The following is a 21,497-nucleotide window of genomic DNA, read 5'->3' on the forward strand; positions in this document are numbered from 1 at the left end:
TCTAAACCTTGTCGGCAGCTGTATGCGACTCAGGGGTGTGCGCATGGTGCACCATGTGCGCGCGGGCCATTGAACTTGCATTTTTGAATGGTATATTATAGACACACATAACGACTGACGCTTACATGCTCACATGCTTCAAATACATGCACTCAAATGCCGCTTAGACTTCCTTAAAAGGGTTGGGTACGGTTCGGTTTGCTTCGGATTGAACTCGACCAATTTCAATTGATTTGATTATGGTAATTCGGTTAATTTCTTAACCCCAAATTCAAATTTGTAAAAGAATGATCATATCATGATTTCAGGATACAAGCCATATTTTTCGTAAAACTTTTCGCAAATTAGAAGAACTAGCGACTAGTAAGAGCAACTCCAAGTCTCCAACCATGGAGTCAAAAACCAAAATGGCTCCCTCAATCAAAATCCACCATCTCCAACAATAACCAAGATAGAGTCATTTTGGCTTTTGAGCCAAAAGGGGAGTCAAAATGACTACACATTGTAAAACAAAAACCATATGTGGTGAGGCATGAATTGAGGTGGGCCCCAGCAGCATGTGATGAATTTATGAAATGACTTTGGCTTTTGATTAAAGATAGTTGGAGATGCAAAATATGAATGAATAAGATGACACTAGGGGAGCCAAATTTTGCAAATGACTTTGGCTTTTGACTCCATTGTTGGTGATGCTCTAAGAATGATTGAATTTTGAGGTTATGAAAACTAAGTATCAAAATATCATTATTCAAGAACACAGTTATAGCTAGTAATCTATGACGTGTTGACTGTTGGGTTAAAAAAAATTAAAAACACAATTATAAGACTATAATATTCTTGTAAGAGTTTTTTTAATTTTTATATATAGATAGAAGGAAGTTCAAGAAAGAATCTCTTTAAACTTGAAATTTGAGAATGTTTTTATATATATATATATATATATATATATATATATATTTTTTTTGAATGAGTCCAAATAATATATTCATCACAAGCTAGAGAATGTCATTACATACCATTCCGCTGTCATTTAAAGACAAACAATAAGATAGTGGTAGTATCCACAGTGATACATAGAAATCTATTCATTATACATTCAAATACGTAGAGGTAGCGGGAATCCTCATTTGGTACTACGCCAGAGACTCTAGAGATCTAGGTTCCTAACACGGTTAGACTCATTTGGAACATTATTGTAATTAGACAAAATACTAAAAACATAGTGTTGGGCTAAGGGCCAAAGCCCTAGCCCAATTGAGAAGCCCAACAACTCAAAGAGAAAGGCCAAACTCCAGGTTCAGCAGGATTGCTGGGGCAAACCCAAAACCCATCTCGGTCGCGCACAGTAGCAGTGTAGCGCCTCCACCACGTCCAGCCAAGCCAACCTACTCCCTCGCCGGCCGAAACTCAGCATCCAACACCTGGCCTACATCGCTGCGCCACTTGACTTGGTTCATAAGCTCTTTGCAAGCGTACGAATCGTTGTCAAGTAAGGGAAGTAATTAGACCTTAGTTTATCGTACCTCGGGAATTAGGTGTTGGACCTAACCAAGATAATTGGCGGTAGGATACTAAAAGCACACAAGAAAAATAAAAAGTAAAATAAGACTATAAACAATCAAGGCACCAAGCCTTGGCAATGCTCGGCTTAGCTCAAACCAAGCCTATTCAAAGCCACTAACTTGTAGAATCAAGATGGGTATACACAAATGAGTCGATGGATTTAATGTTTGAGAGTGGATTTGAACTTAACAAAAAGTAATAAAATGTAAAGCGATTAATAAAAATGCAAGGAAATTAAACTAGAAAAGTGTGAACAATATAATGGGAATGTCGGGTGCTAGGGAGGTTCCTTCACCCAAATCTCATGTGTCGGAAGCTAATCTAATGTAGATGCAAATTTCCTATTTTGGCGGTAGTCGTATCCAAGGTGGCAAGGACCGAAATTCCCTTTCATAGTATTCCTACTCCGGTTCAAGGGTCGTAGGAACTCACTTGGCATGAATTAGAGCCGGTTCAAGGGACTCTAATTCACATCAAGAGGCCTAAAGATCGAGAAATTAGACTACTAAGCGACCCGCCCGCGCATTCACGCAACGAGTGTAAATCACCATGCTTATAACCCCTCGAATACAAAATTGAAGGTTTCTAGCTTAGGAATTAGAGGGGGTCAAACATCTAACTCCATCCTAGACATGTCTCAAAATACACACCCTAGAGTTGACTAGGCTCCTAGACATGCATTTTAACCCAACAAAAATATATATAAGCATCCATCATATGAAAATTGCATCATTACATTAAAATAAGCATCATTTACACAAGATTTGGACTAGGGCACACAACCCTAGCCCCCAACAACCAATCTACTCACTACCCATCATTAAACAAACATCAATATACATAATTTAAAGAGGAACAAAGTGAAGAGAAGTAGGAGTAACAAGAACAAGCCACAAATTGCTATAAAGCAATTATGGCTAGCCTTGATTTATGGCTCCCCACTTTTACCCAAATTTAATGGTGATGAAGTTCTTGATGCTTGGGTTTCCCCTTTGAAATTTGTGGAATTGATGAGAAGATGGAATCTTAGTGAGGTAGATCTTGGTGAGGTGAATTTTGGTGAGGTGGATCTTGGTGAGGAGATGTAAATCTTAGTGAGGAGAGAAAATTGGTGAAGAGGTGTGTAGAAGGAAATGAGGTCTGATGCGGTGCTGTTGGAGAGGAGAGAAATTGAAGAAAATAGATCTGGTGGAGGATATATGGTGTGCGGCGGAATTGTGTATGTATATATATATATGCTCTCGGCTATCACGAAGGAAGAAAGAAGAATAGGGTATGTGGACTTATGGACTGTCACGTGTCAAAACCAGACTGATTGAATAATGTAGGAGAATTTGATCACGTGCTGTGTTGGCTGCAACCTTAATTAACCAATTGGCTAATTAGTTCATTAACATTGTGTTGCTGCGTTGTTACTCCATCTATTTATTTATCTAATTCTCTTCTTTTCTTCTATTTTCTTCTCTTCTTCTTCTGTTTTCCCCCGAGCTCAAACCAATGACTTTTCGTGCTTATGTCGATAATTTCAATTAGCTCCAATTTCGTCTCATTTTTTCACGATTTCCATAACTCCGCTTATTTTCTACAAAATAAATAAAAATGGATTAATTACATAATAATTGACATGGAGATTTGCTTAATTCTCGTGTTTTAGATACAATTACATGCATAGAAATGCGTGTAATCACCACTCTACAGCCACCAAGCCGACGCCGGATCAGCCAGACACCTCGCCGCCGCATAGCCCTGTAGAACCATACTGCCTCTCAGTCCATTCGACCACGCCGTCATCGCCAGATCTGCAAAACCCACGCCGATACCGGCCACCCTTGCACAACCCAACCACCACGCATAGAGGCTTCGTCTGATACTCACCATCCAACATCTATCTGCCTCTTGAGCCGAAACCTCTCTCTAGAACAAGCCGAGCACTATGGCTTTCAATGACCCATCTGGTAGCAACCCATGAGTGGCAAGGCAAGCCCATACCGATCCCGAGCGCCGCCGGATGAGCAGATTTTCCAAAACCTAGACCAAGAGAATCTGGATTTTTTATTTTAAGCATTTAGTGTTATAATTTAAACCATTCACATATATACATATAGTGTTTTCATACAAAGTGTTAATGCTCAAAGTTCGGCGGTAGCCGAACCTTCGTTTAACGCGGGTCCGGTGGGCGGACCGCTACTCTGAGGACTTGGTAATCTTCGCTAGCTGTCAAACGAAAGACAGGGCGTCAGAGGGAGACCGCGTTGGGCGGTCTTCTCTTCTCCGATGCCTAAGTCAGTCAATGCATATAGACAGCATAACAATAAATGAGTAGTTAATGCGTAATTAATGAGGAGAGATGAGAGAACCTTTTATAGGTGAGGAGAGACTTGATATTCTCTTTGTTTTCGATGTGGGATTGATGTGCTTCAATTCCCAGCTTCTGGAGCTTCTGATGCTATCTTGGCGCGGCGCGTGGAGGCGCGTCAGCGGTGATCTGGGGCCAATCCGAGGCTCAGGAGGTAGCCCGCCTGGCTGTGTTTCCGTAGGTCACTCCTTTGGCGGGAGTCGGTACCGCTAGCGGTACCATGAGTGTGGCTCATTATAACCAATTATGCTTGCAAATGCACATGTAGGTACACAAAGATTCATGGATTTAGGGAACCTTTAGGAATTGGAAATTAAAGTACAACTAGCCTTCATGTACAGGTAACACCATAAATCCATGTTTTCAGTACAATGGGCTCTTCCTAGTTCCTACCACCTTTTGATTCATTGAATATGCAATTTTTTTTATTCATTTTCTTTTCTTACACTTCATTACAGATGCAGGGACTAATTTCCTATTTTGTTTTTATTTGTTTCTTTATATAGTATAATTAATTTCAATTCATGATCAAATGTCGATATTTACTTCAGTTGTAGACTTGTAGCTTTAAAGATTCCTTTTTTTTTTTTTGAAATAGGGTCAGTACGGCTGCCCTCAAGCCTTGACTATTAATGAAACCTCAGAATACATGGGGGGGGACATGATACCTAAACCCCAGATCACAATAAGCATAAAGAGAACAACTCGAGATCATAACGAGAGTCTCTACATAAAATATGTATTCTAACAAGCACCAATTAGCGAAGAGTGCATCATTGGCTACTCTATTCGCTTTACAAAGGTGGTGACATACCGGAAAGATTTTGCTCACGCGGAGCCATAATTTACTATTACTATCAGCTTTCCCACTATGTTGCCACCGAAAAACAATTTCGGTGACACTAAGTTTCATCATGCCACTAGGAGGTTGCGACCATTTAGTAACTCGCAGCCTAATTAGGGCAGACCAGGCACACAAAAGGTGCAGTCCGGGACAGAGCCCACGTCGCCCTACCACAACTCAATAGGGACTTATTGCCAACATAAAGCCACATCTAATTAAAAGAAAAACATTAAATAAATAACCAGAAAATAGGTCTAGAGCCCAGCAGGCCTAAGCCCAGACCCAAAACATAGCAGGCCCAGGCCCAAGTAACATGTTGCAGAAACTACCCCGCCACCAACACGCATGCGCCTCCAACGTTGTCCCGCCGCCGGCAGCACCACCAACCTCCCGCTGGCTAGAGACACCCCTCTCCATATTGGAACCCGAGCTGGCAACCGAGATCAGATCCAAACCTCCCAAGATCATATCCAAACCTCCCAAGATCAGATCCAATCTTGCTAAACCAGATCGGGTCACAACCTCCCAAGATTGAATCCGAAATTCCAACTCCCGATCGGATTCAAGTCTCCCCAGATCAGCGGCATACCTCCCAACCCAGATCGAAGTCATCCACCCACCACGCCGTCGACGCTCCTCTCTAGGGTAAAGTGACCCAGGCCCCTTCCTGCCATCTAATCGCCGCCGCCACCCACCATCGTCAACTCCTCCAAGCGCCTTGGTCAGCGACGCCATAGCCCTGCAACCACTACCCGGACCGAACCATCCATCACAGGACACTAGTCCCATTCTAGCCCGTCCGACGACGACACCTCGAGGGCGCGCCGTCGGACAAGGCATGCCTCCGACTTTGCGGTTTTCTCTCCTCTAGGTTTTCACACGCTCCTTATTAAATAACTTTATCTTAAAGATTCCTTCTTTATTAAACGTTAAGTTGAGAACATTGTCCAAATCAAAAGTAGGCTAAAAGGTAATAATGCATCAGTGCTAGGGCAATTAGATAAGTGGATTCACTGCGTCCTAGTTTGACTGTATACAAATTCCAAAGACGAGTATTGCAGCGAGTAAACCTTTGGTGATTGGATTTGGCCTATTGGTTTGCTTGATGCTCGAATATAAGGAAGCTCATTGGGCAGAATATGTAGCAGGAGATGAAAAAGGATGGGATCTATAACTTGGGATATCTCAATGGCCTGAAGGCAAAACATTCAAAGATGGAGATGTCTTAAGTAAGATCTATATAAGTATATATTACTTCCACATTCATTTCATTTCATTTTTTCCAATGTCTCTTCGATCAAGTTCATGTATAGACTAATTGGTTTGTTCACTCCTCTTGTTCAAACAGTTTTCAAATACACAAATCCATTGTTCTATATAGCTCTTCGACAACATGAGGATTATTACAACAGATGTGACCCATATCCTAATATGACCGATGTTTTAAGTACAGGAAGGTCATTTTTGGAAGAGTCAGAAGAACGGGGTTTAAAAGAAAGAAATATATATATATATACAGATTTGCTCGCCTAATATATATTATATTAGCTTGGTTTTTATGCAAAAAAGACAAAACGGGATTGGATTTCCACTTAGAAGGAAGGTTAATTAGATACCTTTGACAGGGTTGTATTTTTGGGATGGTGTTCAAACTCCCGAAATGAACCATTACAGCTGGCGTCGACCAGCTTTGCGATACGGACGGACACGAAGAAGAACACAGGCAGCGGAAATGCAAAGGAGAAGAGCAAAGATTCCCATTTCATGCGATATTACCACAAAGGCACAAATTACTTTGCAGCAGTTCATGTACCGTATTGTTAGTAGGAACTGAAAATTAAAGTTTATGCCGAGTAAAATGATGTTAAACAGTAACTCTATAAGAAGGTAATTGTTTACAATAACGAGAAAATACTTGAGAGTTGAATCTTGAATTCTAGCTATTTACATGACCACTGGCTTCATTTCACTTGTGGGTAAAGTTGTTTAACGAGCCACCGAATTGTCGAGTAGCATATCTATTTGTGTCCACGTACACGTGAACTAATAAAATGAAGAGGTCATATATATATATATATAAAGGCCTGCTCACTTAAGAGACAGTTTTTAAGAGATTGTGAGGGACAAATGAATCTGATGGCTGAAAATAAATGCACAATTTTAAATTGTTATAATTTATGCTTTTATATTTAGGATTAATTTCAGTTTACCCCCCTGAGATTTGGGGGTGTCATCATTTCACCCCCCAAACTCTCAATTTCACTTTTTTACCCCCTGAACTTTCCAATTTCAATCAGTTGTGTCCAATTTCTCCTATTCCGTCCAAATTGGATTTTAACTCTGACTTTTGAGGGGTAAAATGGTCATTTCAAGACAAAAAAATAAAAATAAAAAAATTAGTTTTTTTTTTTTTTTTTTTTTTTTCTGTTTTTTTTTTTTTTTTTTTATGTTTCTTTGTTTTTTTTTTGTTTTTTTTGTTTTTTTTAACTTTATTTTGTCTTCAACCTATACACCACAAGTTATAATAGGTTTATAAAAATAAAAAAAATACTCTAAGTGGTTAAAAACCGCTCGCTGGTCTACGATATTTGTTATATATCTCCGATAAAGTGAAGAATTTTAGGATATATCCCCAATAAAGTGAAGAAATATCTGTAAAAAATAATTTTACACTTTATCTGTAAATAAATATCCATATATCCCCAATAAAGTGAAGAAATATCTGTGTAAAATCATTTTTGGTCTACGATATTTGTGATATATCTCCAATAAAGTGAAGAATTTTAGGATATATCCCCAATAAAGTGAAGAAATATCTGTAAAAAATGATTTTACACTTTATCTGTAAATATCTGTATATCCCCAATAAAGTGAAGAAATATCTGTTTAAAATCATTTTTTACAGATATTTATTTACAGATAAAGTGTAAAATTATTTTTTATAGATATTTCTTCACTTTATTGGGGATATATCCTAAAATTCTTCACTTTATCAGAGATATATCACAAATATCGTAGACCAGCGAGTGTGTAAAATCATTTTTTACAGATATTTATTTACAGATAAAGTGTAAAATTATTTTTTACAGATATTTCTTCACTTTATTGGAGATATATCCTAAAATTCTTCACTTTATCGGAGATATATCACAAATATCGTAGACCAGCGAGCGGCTTTTAACCACCTAGAGTATTTTTTTATTTTTATAAACTTATTATAACTTGTGGTGTATAGGTTGAAGACAAAATAAAAAAAAAAAACGAAAAAACAGAAGAAAAAAAAAAAGAATTTTTTTTTATTTTTTTGTCTTGAAATGACCATTTTACCCCTTAAAAGTCATAGTTAAAGTCCAATTTAGACGGAATAGGAGAAATTGGACACGACTGATTGAAATTGGAAAGTTCAGGGGGTAAAAAAGTGAAATTGAGAGTTTGGGGGGTGAAATGATGACACCCCCAAACCTTAGGGGGGATAAACTGTAATTAATCCTTATATTTAATACATGTGGTTGAGATGCATTTGTCCCTCACAGTCCCTTAAAATTGTCCCTTAGGTGAGCAAATCTGTATATACATATATATAGGGGCGGGTTCTGAAGAGGACATCCGCAATTCAGAAAAAGTGTGGACGTCCCTCCTCCGGAGTCGAGAAGCCGGCAATAGTTGCGCTGTGGTTGTCGGACGAACCCTCTGGACATCCCGGACCAGTTTGCAGTCGGGTGGACTCGCCGGCTACCACTTTCCAATCAACCTTGATCGGACTACCATTTTACAGTCGACCACGCTGCCCAGACCTTCGACTTCGATCTCTTGGCCTTCATCTTCACTACAAACTGGTATGGGATATGCCCTTGGCCTCCGTCTGGCAAGAGGCGCACTGTCGTCGGAGCTTGATCGCGGAGAAATCCCGGACGTCCGCACTTTTTCTGGGTTGTGGACGTCGTCTTCAAAACGACTTGCTATATATATATATTTCAGTTTACCCCCCAGAGGTTTGGGAGTGTCATCATGTCACCCCCTCTATTCTCAATTTTGAATTTTTACCCCCCAAGCTTTCTAATTTCAGTCAGCCGTGTCCAATTTCTCAAATTCCGTCCAAATTGGACGTTAACTCTGACTATCAGACCCACTTCAAGGGTTAAAATAGTCATTCAAGACAAAACACCTCACTGCAAAAAAAAAAAAAAATCTGTCTTCATCCTCCTCTCCCCAATCTGATACAGAAGCCCAGAAAACTCATCGGAAAACCCTAAATGGAGGTGGTGGTGGCCTCCTCTTCCGTTGAAGCAGACATCGCCTGTTGGGACTTCAACACCAGTGCCGAGCTCCTCCAGTACAAGTCATGCGCCTCTCCCAATAACGGCCTCAACTCCGTCGGCGATCGATTCATCGCCTCCTCCCAGCTCCATCAGACCAATGGCTCCTTCAAGCACTGGGTCTGCCTTTGTTCCCCCTCTGTGTCGTGTAGTCTAGAAACCCTTGCATCATCTCGATCTCGATCTCGTCCTCGTCCGTCCACAGTCACTGGAATAGCCTCCTCGAGTCGTCCAGCTCCGTCACCGGCTTCTTCTCATTCGGCGCCGCCTGCAGCAGCAAGAACAGGTCGTATTGAATCGTGGTCATCGCCGGCGCGGTGGTGGTAAGCAGAGTATAGAGCGCGACGGTGACGGTGGGAGGAGCGGTGGCTATGGCGATGAGGAGGGAATCAGAGGTGGAGAAAGGAGAGGCGGAGTCGTCGACGTCAACGACGTCGTCTTCTTCCTCGTCGTCTTAGGGGAGGAGGAGAGGTCGCCTTCGACGTTGTCTTGGTCTGGGGCCATGGTAGTGGTGACTGGTGAGGCGATGAGAGAGAGAGAATAAAGGAGAAATGGTTTTGGGGATAAAGAGGTCGAATCTGGTGTTTTTTTTTTTAAATCTTGAATTGACCATTTTAGCCCTTACAGTGGGCCCCAAGTTCTGAGTTAAGGTCCATTTTGGACGGAATCTGAGAAATTGGACACAGCTAACTGAAATTGGAAAGCTTGGGGGGTAAACTGAAATTAATCCTATATATATATATATATATATGGAGAACGTCAGAAATAGTACCCCAACTTTAGACCATATTAGACACATTGGTACCTCAAGTTCTAAATAAATCATTTTGGTACCCGAACTTATCACTCATGTCTAATATTCATACACTCTGTCATAACGGTGTTAAACTCAAGATTTATTGTGTGGGTATTTCGTCCTTTTACCTTTTCCCCCTAAAAATCTCATAGCTTTCACCCCACTCCCTCTAAAAGCACAACCATACATAATTCCCTCCAAAATATTGCCAAGTAGAGGAAAATAAACAAGCTTGTTTACAATCATATGCGTTTCATTGCGTTAAATGACAACCACGTTCAAATAGATTAATAACCTCCATGGCTCCATAAGACATTTGCATTGTTTCAAAAGCACAACCATTTGTTACACAAAATATCCAACTGAGCAATATAACTTGCAAATTAATTCATTGTTTTCAAAGATAATAAAATGCCACAAAAACAAATGGTCATGAATATTTGGATGGGTCATCCCCAGATTTGTTTGTTTTGCTTCTAAGAGATGCTGCTTCTTTCCCAATCTTTAATTCGATACCGGATCATCACTGTAACAAAGAGCTACAACAAGAGACAATTCAATGAACATTGTCAAAGAACATATGGCAGTTAAAAGGAAATGTCCGGGTTCATGTCACTAACCAAGCTTTACCTAAAACTTCACAAAAATTATAATTTTGCTTCAAGCATCAGTACTTCCATGTCTTTTGGGCTCCTGGTTTTGCTCCATCTTCATTCTTTTTTGCTTGTGCCAATGTTAGTTGCTCCTGGTTTGTTCAAGGGTTTAATGATTTTAATCCTATTAGCAAGTGTCTTCAACCTTCTTGCTTCACCAATTTTAGTGGTAGACTTGGCTATAGATATTGAGACAGGTTTTACATGTACCTTCAACAACTTCGTAAATAGCACCATGAACAATTAATAAACCAGCTAAAACAAAATTAATCAATTCACACTTTAAAAACTAAACAACCAATTAAGTATAACAATTGTACCTGATTTGATTCAACCAAATTCCCACTTTGCATTTGTAGATTCTACAAATTATCATCTCCAGCATTAAAGCACATGGAGGGGACTTGGACAGTCAATGACGGCAAATGATCAATTGGAACATTTATCAAATTCCCATTTTGCTTTTGCAGATTCTGCAAATTATCATCTAGAGCATTAATAGTGGGGACTTGGACCGTCAAAGATGGCAAAGGATCAATTGGAAGAACATTTATCACATTATCACTTCCCCCATTCACATTCGAATTTAAGTTCACATTGACATTCATCCCCAAGTTCTCAGGTGGGGCTCCAGTACGCTAACTTAGGATTTCAGGTCTCACATTTGAGGTTTCCATATTGTCAGATGGAACTTCATCTATCACATTTGGGTTTTGAGGCTGCATATAATTAAGTAGTGCTCAAAGTAATTGGCAATAGCATGCTGATCAGAAGAAAAAGAAAAAGTAATCTTATATAATGAAATAATTAGCAATTGCAAGCTTATATAATTAAGTAGTGCTCAAAGTAATCACATGATTACGTCTATCACATGTCCTCTGATTATGACCTTTCAAACCACACCTTCCACATTTAATATGTGAATAATAAGATGTAGGCAACTTTATGGTTTCAGGTTGCGGTGGCTCCTCACCTATACACGTACAAGGTTTATACACATATAACTAAACATATTTAATTCATATAGACACAGAGTTTATACAACATATAAGTTAGTATGCTTTACCTGGTTGTTTGTTTCTCGACATTTTTGGCCTTCCGGTTAGTCTTCTAAACCTTGGAGGTGCAATTGGCCTATTAATCAGCTCCCACTCATTGACCCCAGCTATAGGGTTGATCATTGGTTCATAAGCCATGAAATACTTCTTTTGTGTATAGTGCTCATCAACAAAGTCATCAGTGGACCATCCCTTGGAGTAAATTGCTGCAATAGCATGTCCACAGGGAAGTCCACTCAAATCCCATCTTTTACATGTACATGCCATGTTGTCCAATTGCACAGCATGTTGAGAAATAACACCTAAACTACAAGCAACACCTCTGCCATGTATCTCAAACCTCAGGTTATTAGACTCCAATGCTCTATATTCTTGGCTCCAATCTGCATTCTTTTTCAACAACTTCTCAACCCTTGGACCTACCTTACACCTCCATTTTGCCCTAGAATTTTTTCTATTTGATAACCTAACCATTAAGACAACTCTAATCTCCTCCAACAATCCCAAAATACCTTTCTTCCTTGCTGGAAGAATGCTTGCATTGAAGGACTCGCACAAATTATTAAGCAAAATTTCACATTTGAATTTTGTGTTGAAATTAGAACATGACCAGTGTATTGTTGGCCTCTCACACAACCACTTCCAAGCTTGTTGTGAAGCTTTACTCAGGTCTTCCATGCTTTTAACAAATTGTTTCATGGTAGTTGCTCTTGCTGCTGCCCAGAGAAGTTATTTTAACTCTAAACCATGTGCATCTCCTTTGAAATTGTTATGCAAGTGTTGTACGCAGTGCCTGTGTTCCGTTTATGGAAATTGTTCTTTGATAGGAAGCTCCAATCCTTTTTGCTTATCAGATATAAACACATATGAGTGACTATGATAAATTTCCAGATCAGCTTGAAGAAATTCCAAAAACCACTGCCAGCTATCCTTGCATTCTTTCTCGACAACTGCATAGGCAATAGGGTACATTCCGTTTTTACCGTCAATGCCTACAACGGCCAATAATTGACCATTGTGAACCCCTTTTAGATGACAACTATCCAACCTTATCACCTTTCTACACCATGCCTTCCATCCCACCTTAAGTGCTTTTATTCAAATGTAAATTCGCTTGAATCTCCTAACATCACCTTCCATCTCAATTTGTATCCAAATTGATGTTCCGGGGTTCTTCTTCTTTAGCTCATGAGCGTAGCTTTCTAATAGATTGTATTGATCTTCAAAACTACCTTGAGCTTGCTTGATTGCTCTTCTCTTGGCTCTATAACACATTTGGTAACCAACATTCATGCCAAAGTCTCTGCCAACAGCAGTTTGAATACCCTCCCTTGACCATTTCTCATCATTTGTGAAGCTTGCACTATACTCAGAAGCAATGAAAGGGGCATGACAGTGATATACCCTACCTTTGAGTTCACTACACTTGTCTCCATCCTCAAAGTCCTAATGTACATAGTTAGAGTGTTTTTATCGAGACTTGCTGCATATATCCAAAATGGACACTCATGAGAAGTCTTTCAAATGACCTTCACCTTTTGCCTTGTGTTTTTACCAAAATGAAGCTCTTTTTTAGTCAATACAACATGCTTTCGTATTGCATCCTTGAACACTACAGAATTGGGAAATGTCATTCCGAGTTCAAAACTTGGCCTCTTCATGTCAAACTTCTTGTTGAACTCCTTCCATTTAGACCAGCTCCTCTTTCCCTTAACTTTAAACCTCCCAACATCTTCACCATTCTCATCTGAATCACAATTTAAACTATGAAGGCCATATGAGTCGTCTCCATCACCATCAGAAATATGACCAGAAAACCCCATCTCTTCCCATTCTTCAGGCTTGCTTAGATCACCATCCACGTTTGTTTGAAAAAGTACCTCAGCATCTTCATCAAAAATTTCATAATTATTATCGACTATAGCGTCATAGTCCAGATCTTTTGAGCTTGATGAACTATCAGATTCATCATCATCATATAAGTCTTCTTGAGCATAGGAGCACTCCCCTTTGAATCTTGTATCATACCTCCTTTTAAGCTCTTTCTTAGGTCTGCCTTTCTTCTTATTTGGAACTTCACTATCTTCAACAACCATCTTTTGCTTCCCTTTATCTTTAGGCCTCTGTTTGGCTGTTGGCCCATTTAGCTCCACTTGTTGCATACCAACTATTACAGAATCCACATTCTCAGACCCCAACCTTCTTTGTTGCAGCTCATCAACTTGAATTGGTCCATCTTGAACTACTGATTGCTGCTCACTCATCATTACTTCTGGCCCATCTTCTAAATCATCAATGACATGACCTATGTATAGTTGGTGGTCTATTTCGTCATCATAGCTATCTAACTCCCAAGGTGCAAAAAATGTTCTTTCACCCAGACAGACAATAAATACTTCCAAAATCATGTTGCTCTTGGGAATGAATTGAAGCATGTCAATAGCATCCGCATCATTAGTAATTGGTAAATACACAGTCCCTGGTTCACTACCGGGTATTCGATACCAATATGTAATTGGACCCTGCACATAACCTAAATCATTGGCCCAGAAGTTAAAACCATTGAATCCCAATTTGGATGGGTCAACCCTATCCACAAAAACAATATCACCACCTATATATTGTCTATTTACACCGCCTTGACTATAAAACCTCCCTCCATATACTGTCTATTTACACAGCTTTTACTGCAAGACTAAACAGATCACCTGCAAATGTCAGCAAAATGAATGTTAAAATCCAAAAAATCACCATGTTCACCTAAGCTGCAATTTCATTCAAGGAAAAAACAAAGTTCAAAATACGTGTCAGATCCATCTTTTTACAATGAATGTTTCTATCCCCATTTTAATTCAATGCAAGCACTTCAACTACTTTTTCTTGCAGATAAAACCCAATTTTCAACTACTTTTTCTTGCACATCAGAACCTACTTTTTCTACCCCACCTGGCACTTTAACTACTGTGATAATCTTGTTGGGTGAATTTAGTGCATAGCTCTAATTTGAACATATTGAATTGTGAATGCAGTACCTAATATATATCTAAGCATTATTTATCAATTTCATGATGCCAACAAGGAATTAAAGTATGTATATTCGGACAAAAATCCTAGACAAAAACCTTGAAATAATTCAAACATTCTGGACCACCAACATGGAGAATAAACAATAAAAGAGCTAAAATCCCGAAAGGAGACAAAACCCTAAAAGAGATGCTTTTGCATACCTTCGTTTCTGTGTGGATTCCATAAAGTCTAAAGTATCTTCAATAATTGTCCATAGTTGGTCAATTTTACCTCTTATATTCGCTTTCAACTCCAGACCTAGTATAGATTCTTCACTACTACCTTTTTGTTTTGAGTCGTAGAGAAAGCACGAGAGCGTCTGAGAGGTTTTCAGCCTTTCAATTGCTGACATAACAGATAGGGAACTTGAGGAAAAGGTAAAAGGATGAAAATACCCACGCAAGAAGTCTTGAGTTTAACACCATTATGACGGGATGTATGAATATTAGATATATGTGATAAGTTCAGGTACCAAAATGATTTATTTAGGACCTGAGGTACCAATGTGTCGAATGGTCTATAATTAGGGTACTCTTTGTGACTTTTTCCTATATATATATATAGAGAGAGAGAGAGAGAGTGAGGGAGAGAGAGACCAATGTTAACGAGCTTGATTAATTGATTAATGATCAATTTTATCCTCATTCTTATAAGTAAGAATGAAGATAAAATTAACATTGTTGACACTAACTTGCTCTGGTACAAAGAAAATTGCTCTGTATAACAAAGCCTTGGAGAGAGAGAGAGAGGTTCTCCACCAAGTCACCAACACAACTTCCACATACATGTTTTCTATAATTTTGGTATTAGTCAATTTCTAATGCGATAAATTTCAGTGATTGTTCTCAGTATTTGTAGAATCTTCGAAAATGTACGAAGCTTATTCCTTAATTCTCTTGTTAGTTTTAGCCTTTTAGGTGGAGCTAAGAGCAAATCCATACATTGGGTCTCTAGGTTACTTACTATTCATTATTTTTTATGTTTATTTCCACCATCTAGATCACGAGCACAATTTTTAAACTGACTTGGGTCACTCTGGATCACTTTCTGGGTCAATTTTGTGATCTGCAAACTGACTCGGTGACCCAGGTCAGTTTGAAAACTGTGCATGTACTCAGATGGTAAAAATAAACACTAAAAGACGGTGACTAGTAACTGACCTGGTGACCCAACGGGTGAACTTTCTCTAACAGACACACCTAGTCTAGTCGTCTCTCTTCCTTTTCGATGGTTCTCATTGGAATTTGCGTTCCTTGGTACTAGATTTTTGCTGGATGGTTTGCTAGGCTTTGTGGTTTTTTTTATACTATGATCAAGCATCTGTTCTCTTTGTCTCTGTGAGGGTTAGATTTCGGTAGTACCTTGTTGTCGGCGATCGTGAGACCCTCGACCACCTACCGATCGAGCTCTTTTCTTTATTCTCTTGTGGGTGTTGGGGGGGGGGGGGGTGGCTAGCCCCAAGACATTTCTTTCTCCCTTCCCAATGGTTCTCGTTGGGATTTGTGTGCTTTAGGTACTAGACCTTTATTTTTGGGTTTGCTAACCTGAAAAATTATGGTTTCTTATTACGTACGATCTGACACTTGCTCTTCGGTGAGGGCCGTATTATGGTTGTTGTGTTGTCCAGTCAGGTACATGTGGTGGTGGAGGCAGTGACGGTTTTGGTGGACAAGTGATATATATGTTTGTCCAGGGGCTCATTCGGGTGATTCGAAAGTTTCTACGGTCGGATTTGTAAATTGATTGTCGTTGGTGGTTGTGGTGGTGGGACTCTAGTCACTCTACTACTTTGATCTTGATCGTGGCTTCCCTTCTTTGATCAACACATCCTTGGTACAATTTTGAAGGTTTTCGAGGTTTAGAAGACTTAGGGGGGTGTATTCAATTCAGATTTTAAAAGACTTTGTTTGAGTTTTTATAATCCATGGATTTGCTTAATCCACGGATTTTTTAAATTCTACATGGACTCTGATTGATTCTAATGGATTGATTAACTAGTATTTGTTTAGATTTTACAAATCCTTATGATGTTTTTGGTAGGTTAATTTTTTCTTCTTCTTCTTCTTCTTTAATTAAGCAATGGATGTATGGATCCAACTATAATGCTATATCAATGACAAGAAAGTATGGCAATTTACCATTCTTTATGTTGTGTATAATGATATATGAACAATAAGAGAAAACTAACTAGCCAAAATGTTATTCATATCTAATTTACAAAAGAATCATGTGTGTATGTATCATCTTAATAATACCATTGAAAGTGAGCTTAATTAGCTAGAAGGATTAAGGCTTCTAAAGCTATAGTGATAAAAATAAAATAAAAAATTATTAGATGAGAGTAGAGGCAGAGGAAGATAGTGGGAAAATAGGTCTAAGACAAAATGGATGAGTGTCACCTATTGAGACTTGCTTTTTTTTTTTTTTTTTTTGTGAAGAGCTTCTTCATTTTTTGACTGAAAAAGAATCCATCAAAATCTCTTGGGAAGTGGTTGGATTGTTTTTGAGTTTTGATATGTATAAAAAACACTATAAAATCCTCTAAAATCCAGCATTTAATGAAATCCTTAAAAATCCTTATACTTTTGAATATCAGCAGATTTGAATGGATAATTTTAAATCTTAATTGAATACATCAAGATTTTTAAGGACTGTTTAAAATCTCAGTTGAATACCCATAGACTTCTAAAATACAAAATAATCCTGTAAACTCTTAAATGAATACACCCCCCTTAGTTAGGTTCCGATTCCGACATCACCAATTTTTGATAGTGATGGACAGATGGAGATCTATGTTAAGTCACAAAGAAAATTTGTGTGTCCCAATACTATGAAAATCTAACATATATTATATTTTATCATTGGATCAAACTATTTGTATAAATTCAGCAATAATATTTTACGTCAAAATATTTTAACTTTATTCTTGTAGAGTTAGAAAAAAGAAAGAAAAAAAAAACTGCGCCACGCCTCCACTTTCTGAGCCACCCGTCTCCGCGGCTCTTTTCCACCCTTCTTCACCTCCGATATGGAGTCTACCATATGAAAGTTAGATCCATGGTCTTGTAATTACGTAGTGATTGATATGTTTGCTCCTATTGTTGATCAAACTCATTTCTTATTTATCAATTGGGCATCTGCATATCATATTTCACCGACTATAACTTGTAATGAGCTTTGATTTTGTGAACTTGTCAATTTTGTACTTTTTTTTTCTTCCAGTTTTTCCTTTAGGATTTCACTAACTAGGGAAGGATTTGCCAATGTTCATACTTTAATTCCTTATTTTAAAACTTGTACCTCAGAGTAACTTTATATTAACAGTCTGGAGGTATGTGTCTTCACTTGTTTTTCACGCACGTCATTGGCATCAACCATTGCCCAAGGAAAAATATTTGTCTTTAGGATCAAGCTACCAACATCATTCTCCCATCAGGATACACCGATACACTATCTTTAGGCTCAAGATACTGCCATCAGTCATTGTTCTAGAAGAATTTTACTCTGCTTCCTTGGTGAAAAGATACATTGGTAATTATTTTATGACGTCAATTGTAACTATGATTTTTATATTATTATATTCCCCTGAAAAAAAGAATGACCAAAGAATCATTTTTTTGAAGGACACAAATTTTTTTTATTGAACATACACGATTAGAATCGTATAAGAAGATATCAGAATGAAGTCTGAAACATGTGTAAACCACTTAGATTAAACATCGAGATCAATGATATAACTAGCGAATTTATAAGCTACTCTATCAGTGCAAGAATCAAATGAAGTGAACAAACTCGAGACAAATGTTTTTTTTATTAGTGGAATTCATCTACATGTCCAAATTCACTAGCAAAATGTTTTGATTGGTTACAAGGGCTAAATAGACGCTCGGAAACAACCGAGCTCAATCTAGTCCTATAAACTCAGTTGACCTTCTTACAATCGGTCCTAATCTGACCGTCGGTGCCCGTGAGAGGGCTAAGGTTTCCCATCTTCACCATAGCGTTGGCAAAGTCCGTGCTGAAACTTCCTGGGTTGCTAATATAGGCATTCACCTGAGAGTCCGTGGAACCGCCGTTAAAGAGTTGTTGATCGGAGTGCAACAGACCCTTTTGGCTCACCAAGTTATTGAAGTAAGCATTGTCAAACGTGTTTGGAGTTGTGACATCAAGCGGGGAAAGGGTGTCATCACCACCACTGCTGGGACAATTTGCTTGTAGCGATGTTGCGAATGAGGAGTTTATGTTGGCTTCATTGTAAAGCCTTGCCCTAAAAGTTGTGCACCTTGCTTGCCCAATTGTATGAGACCCTAACCAAACAAGAATACACAGTAAATACTTGTGAGGTTAAATTGACTAGACAAATGTTTTCAAAAATACTGCCAAATCAACTGTGAATGATTAAAATCAACCTGAGAGAGCCACCAGTTCATTGGCATTGAAACCTTTGTTTGAGAAAGAAGTAATTAGGGCACTAAGATTCAAGGTAGGAGCTGGAAGGTTGGTATTAGCAGCACTTAAACTCGCGTCGGTGGAGTCTCTTCTCCCCAATTGCACTGTCCAGCTAGGTCCATTCAACTGATTTGAGAATTCATTATGTCATGAAATTTGACTTGATGTATATATGAACAAAACAAATCAATGAGTTAGCTGGGGTTAATTTTTCGCTTACGGCGACAACGGAGTCTCTAGCAGCGACGGCCAATATGTCAGCACAAGAGACGACACCGGGGCAGAGACTCTCTAGTTGCGTTTTAATGGTGTCGACTACGTCGAATCCCCTCAAAGAATTAGCATTAGGGCCGGCAGTCTTCTCGCCAGTGAAATTGGCCGTGTCATCCAACAGTACCGAAGCATCGCATCCCTGTTTTCAAACACATGTTATTCAAAACTGATTGTCACCTTTTGACCTAAAACAGAACCTAGAAGGCTATAAATATGCGTGCATGATTTGAGGGGGGTGCTTTTGTGTGTGTGTGTATATATATAAGGAGGTCTAAGGAACGGATTTTTATATTTTGACTACTTTTCAATCACATAATTACATTTTAATCATTTAATTTTTAGGTCTTAATGTATAAATCATTTATGTAAATTTTTAATTAAATTGAGGATCGTTAAGGTATCGAACTTGATTAAATCAATGAACGAATCTTTAGCAAAGAAAAACTATATATATATATATATATATATATATATTATTGTATAAGTGTTTATATATTATTGTGTACGTGTTTACATATCTTAGTAAGTAGTTCCAAAAGCAACGCGTCCGTGGAGAGTCAAAGCGCGCAAAAGAGAGGGACAGATTGAGTTTGTCAACAACAATCAACAAAGCTAGATAGTTTGGAACAAAAAATATACGTACCTTAACCACTATATATATTTACTATTTGATAAAATTTAATTACGAACAAAATTCGGAGTATGTAGTAATACCATAGAAACCTATAAAGATTTACAACCAAAGATGAGCATAGAAAGCTCTTTAATTGGTTGGGTCGTCTCTTGTGATGATGTCACGTTAATATTATGTATAATAAGGACTCTTATGCATGCATTACTACTATGCACATGAACACGCACGCACAGAATGCATGAGAATATAATTAAGTGAAGGAAGTGATGAACTATATAAGGATCGAGAAGAGACTTGCATTAACAAAGCAATCATGAAAATGGAGGCGGAGCAAGGAGGCTCCCATGCGAGCCTCGCTTGAAACGGCCGAGTCCACGGCTGATTTGATGGTGGAGAGAGCGTTGGGACATGAGCTTGAATAGAAAGTAGAGGACAACTGAGCAGAAGCTATTCCGACTAGAAGCAAAAGGAAGGACAAGGAGACTTTAAAATTTGTGGGACTATCCATGACTACTGATGGGTTTCGAGAGAGGGGGACGAGAAAAATGGGTATAGGAAGAAGAAGACTTTGGCTTAGTTAGTGCTTGGTTATGGCATCATCAGATCGAACCTATATATTTATAGCCAGAGACTGTTCTATACGTATTATCATTGGAGCGTTGCGTTTAGAAATAGAAGAGTAAAGCTTCTAGTAGTCAACTTTGCAAGCAGAAGAATATCATATAGGTAGTGAAAAGGAAAAAAAAACAAAAGAAGAAACTGCTGGCCGGGGAAGGTAAACGCGGTTTTCATCGATCATGATTCTTTTTATATTAGTATTGATCTTCGACATTTTCAGAGATTTCTGTAATGAAAAACTGAAGGGGATCCGGATGCTCTCCTTGGTTGGTGATTATTCTTGGCTTTTAACCTCAGCCGTAGATTACATATCCAAGGGCCGTTAAAACTCCACATCAGCAAAATATGCATTAAATGCATAGCAAAATATAAACGCCGTTTACAAATAAATCTTTTTTTTTTTTTCCTTCCCCATCTTTCTCGTCTTCATCTCTTGCTTCCACATTCAGATTTCAACCCATTGCCGGGTACAGCGAATTAAAATACCCAGAGAAAATGAGAGTATAGACCAAACGAGGATTGAAATCCCCACCTCTTTTATGACCAGCCTCAATATACCCATTTGCAGCAAACTGCAATTCATAGACAAAATCTCAAGACTTTAATTCTCTTATCAGTATGTCCATTTCATTAGACAATCGTCCACTTGATAGATGTCTCTTACATCAATTGTCTTACGAGTATTGCATTGCAAAGCATAGAATATGAAAGTACTGAGAATTAGTGTTTTGGGAACTTGAGGAATCAAACCCTCCCTAAACCCATTTGGCCCCAAAACATCTCAATAAAATTTCGCCAGCAAACCCACCCAAAATCCCAAAATGAGATTACCACCCGCCGCAGGTGAATGAATCTCGTCATCCACTTCCAT

At 38.6% G+C, this 21,497-nt stretch overlaps 1 protein-coding gene across 1 annotated transcript; it reads right to left on the reverse strand.

Moving 5' to 3' along the window:
• Positions 1–18,444: 18,444 nt before the first annotated feature.
• LOC133723685 (cationic peroxidase 1-like) lies at positions 18,445–20,644 on the reverse strand. The gene is made up of 4 exons (XM_062150562.1): positions 20,307–20,644; positions 19,322–19,513; positions 19,062–19,227; positions 18,445–18,959 (listed from the first exon to the last, which is right to left on the reverse strand). The coding sequence occupies exons 1-4, from the start codon at positions 20,514–20,516 to the stop codon at positions 18,574–18,576; spliced, it is 954 nt and encodes a 317-aa protein (XP_062006546.1). The 5' UTR covers positions 20,517–20,644; the 3' UTR covers positions 18,445–18,573.
• Between the last annotated feature and the right edge of the window lie 853 nt (positions 20,645–21,497).

Source organism: Rosa rugosa, chromosome 7 (assembly GCF_958449725.1).
Source record: "Rosa rugosa chromosome 7, drRosRugo1.1, whole genome shotgun sequence".
Taxonomy (NCBI): Eukaryota; Viridiplantae; Streptophyta; class Magnoliopsida; order Rosales; family Rosaceae; genus Rosa; species Rosa rugosa.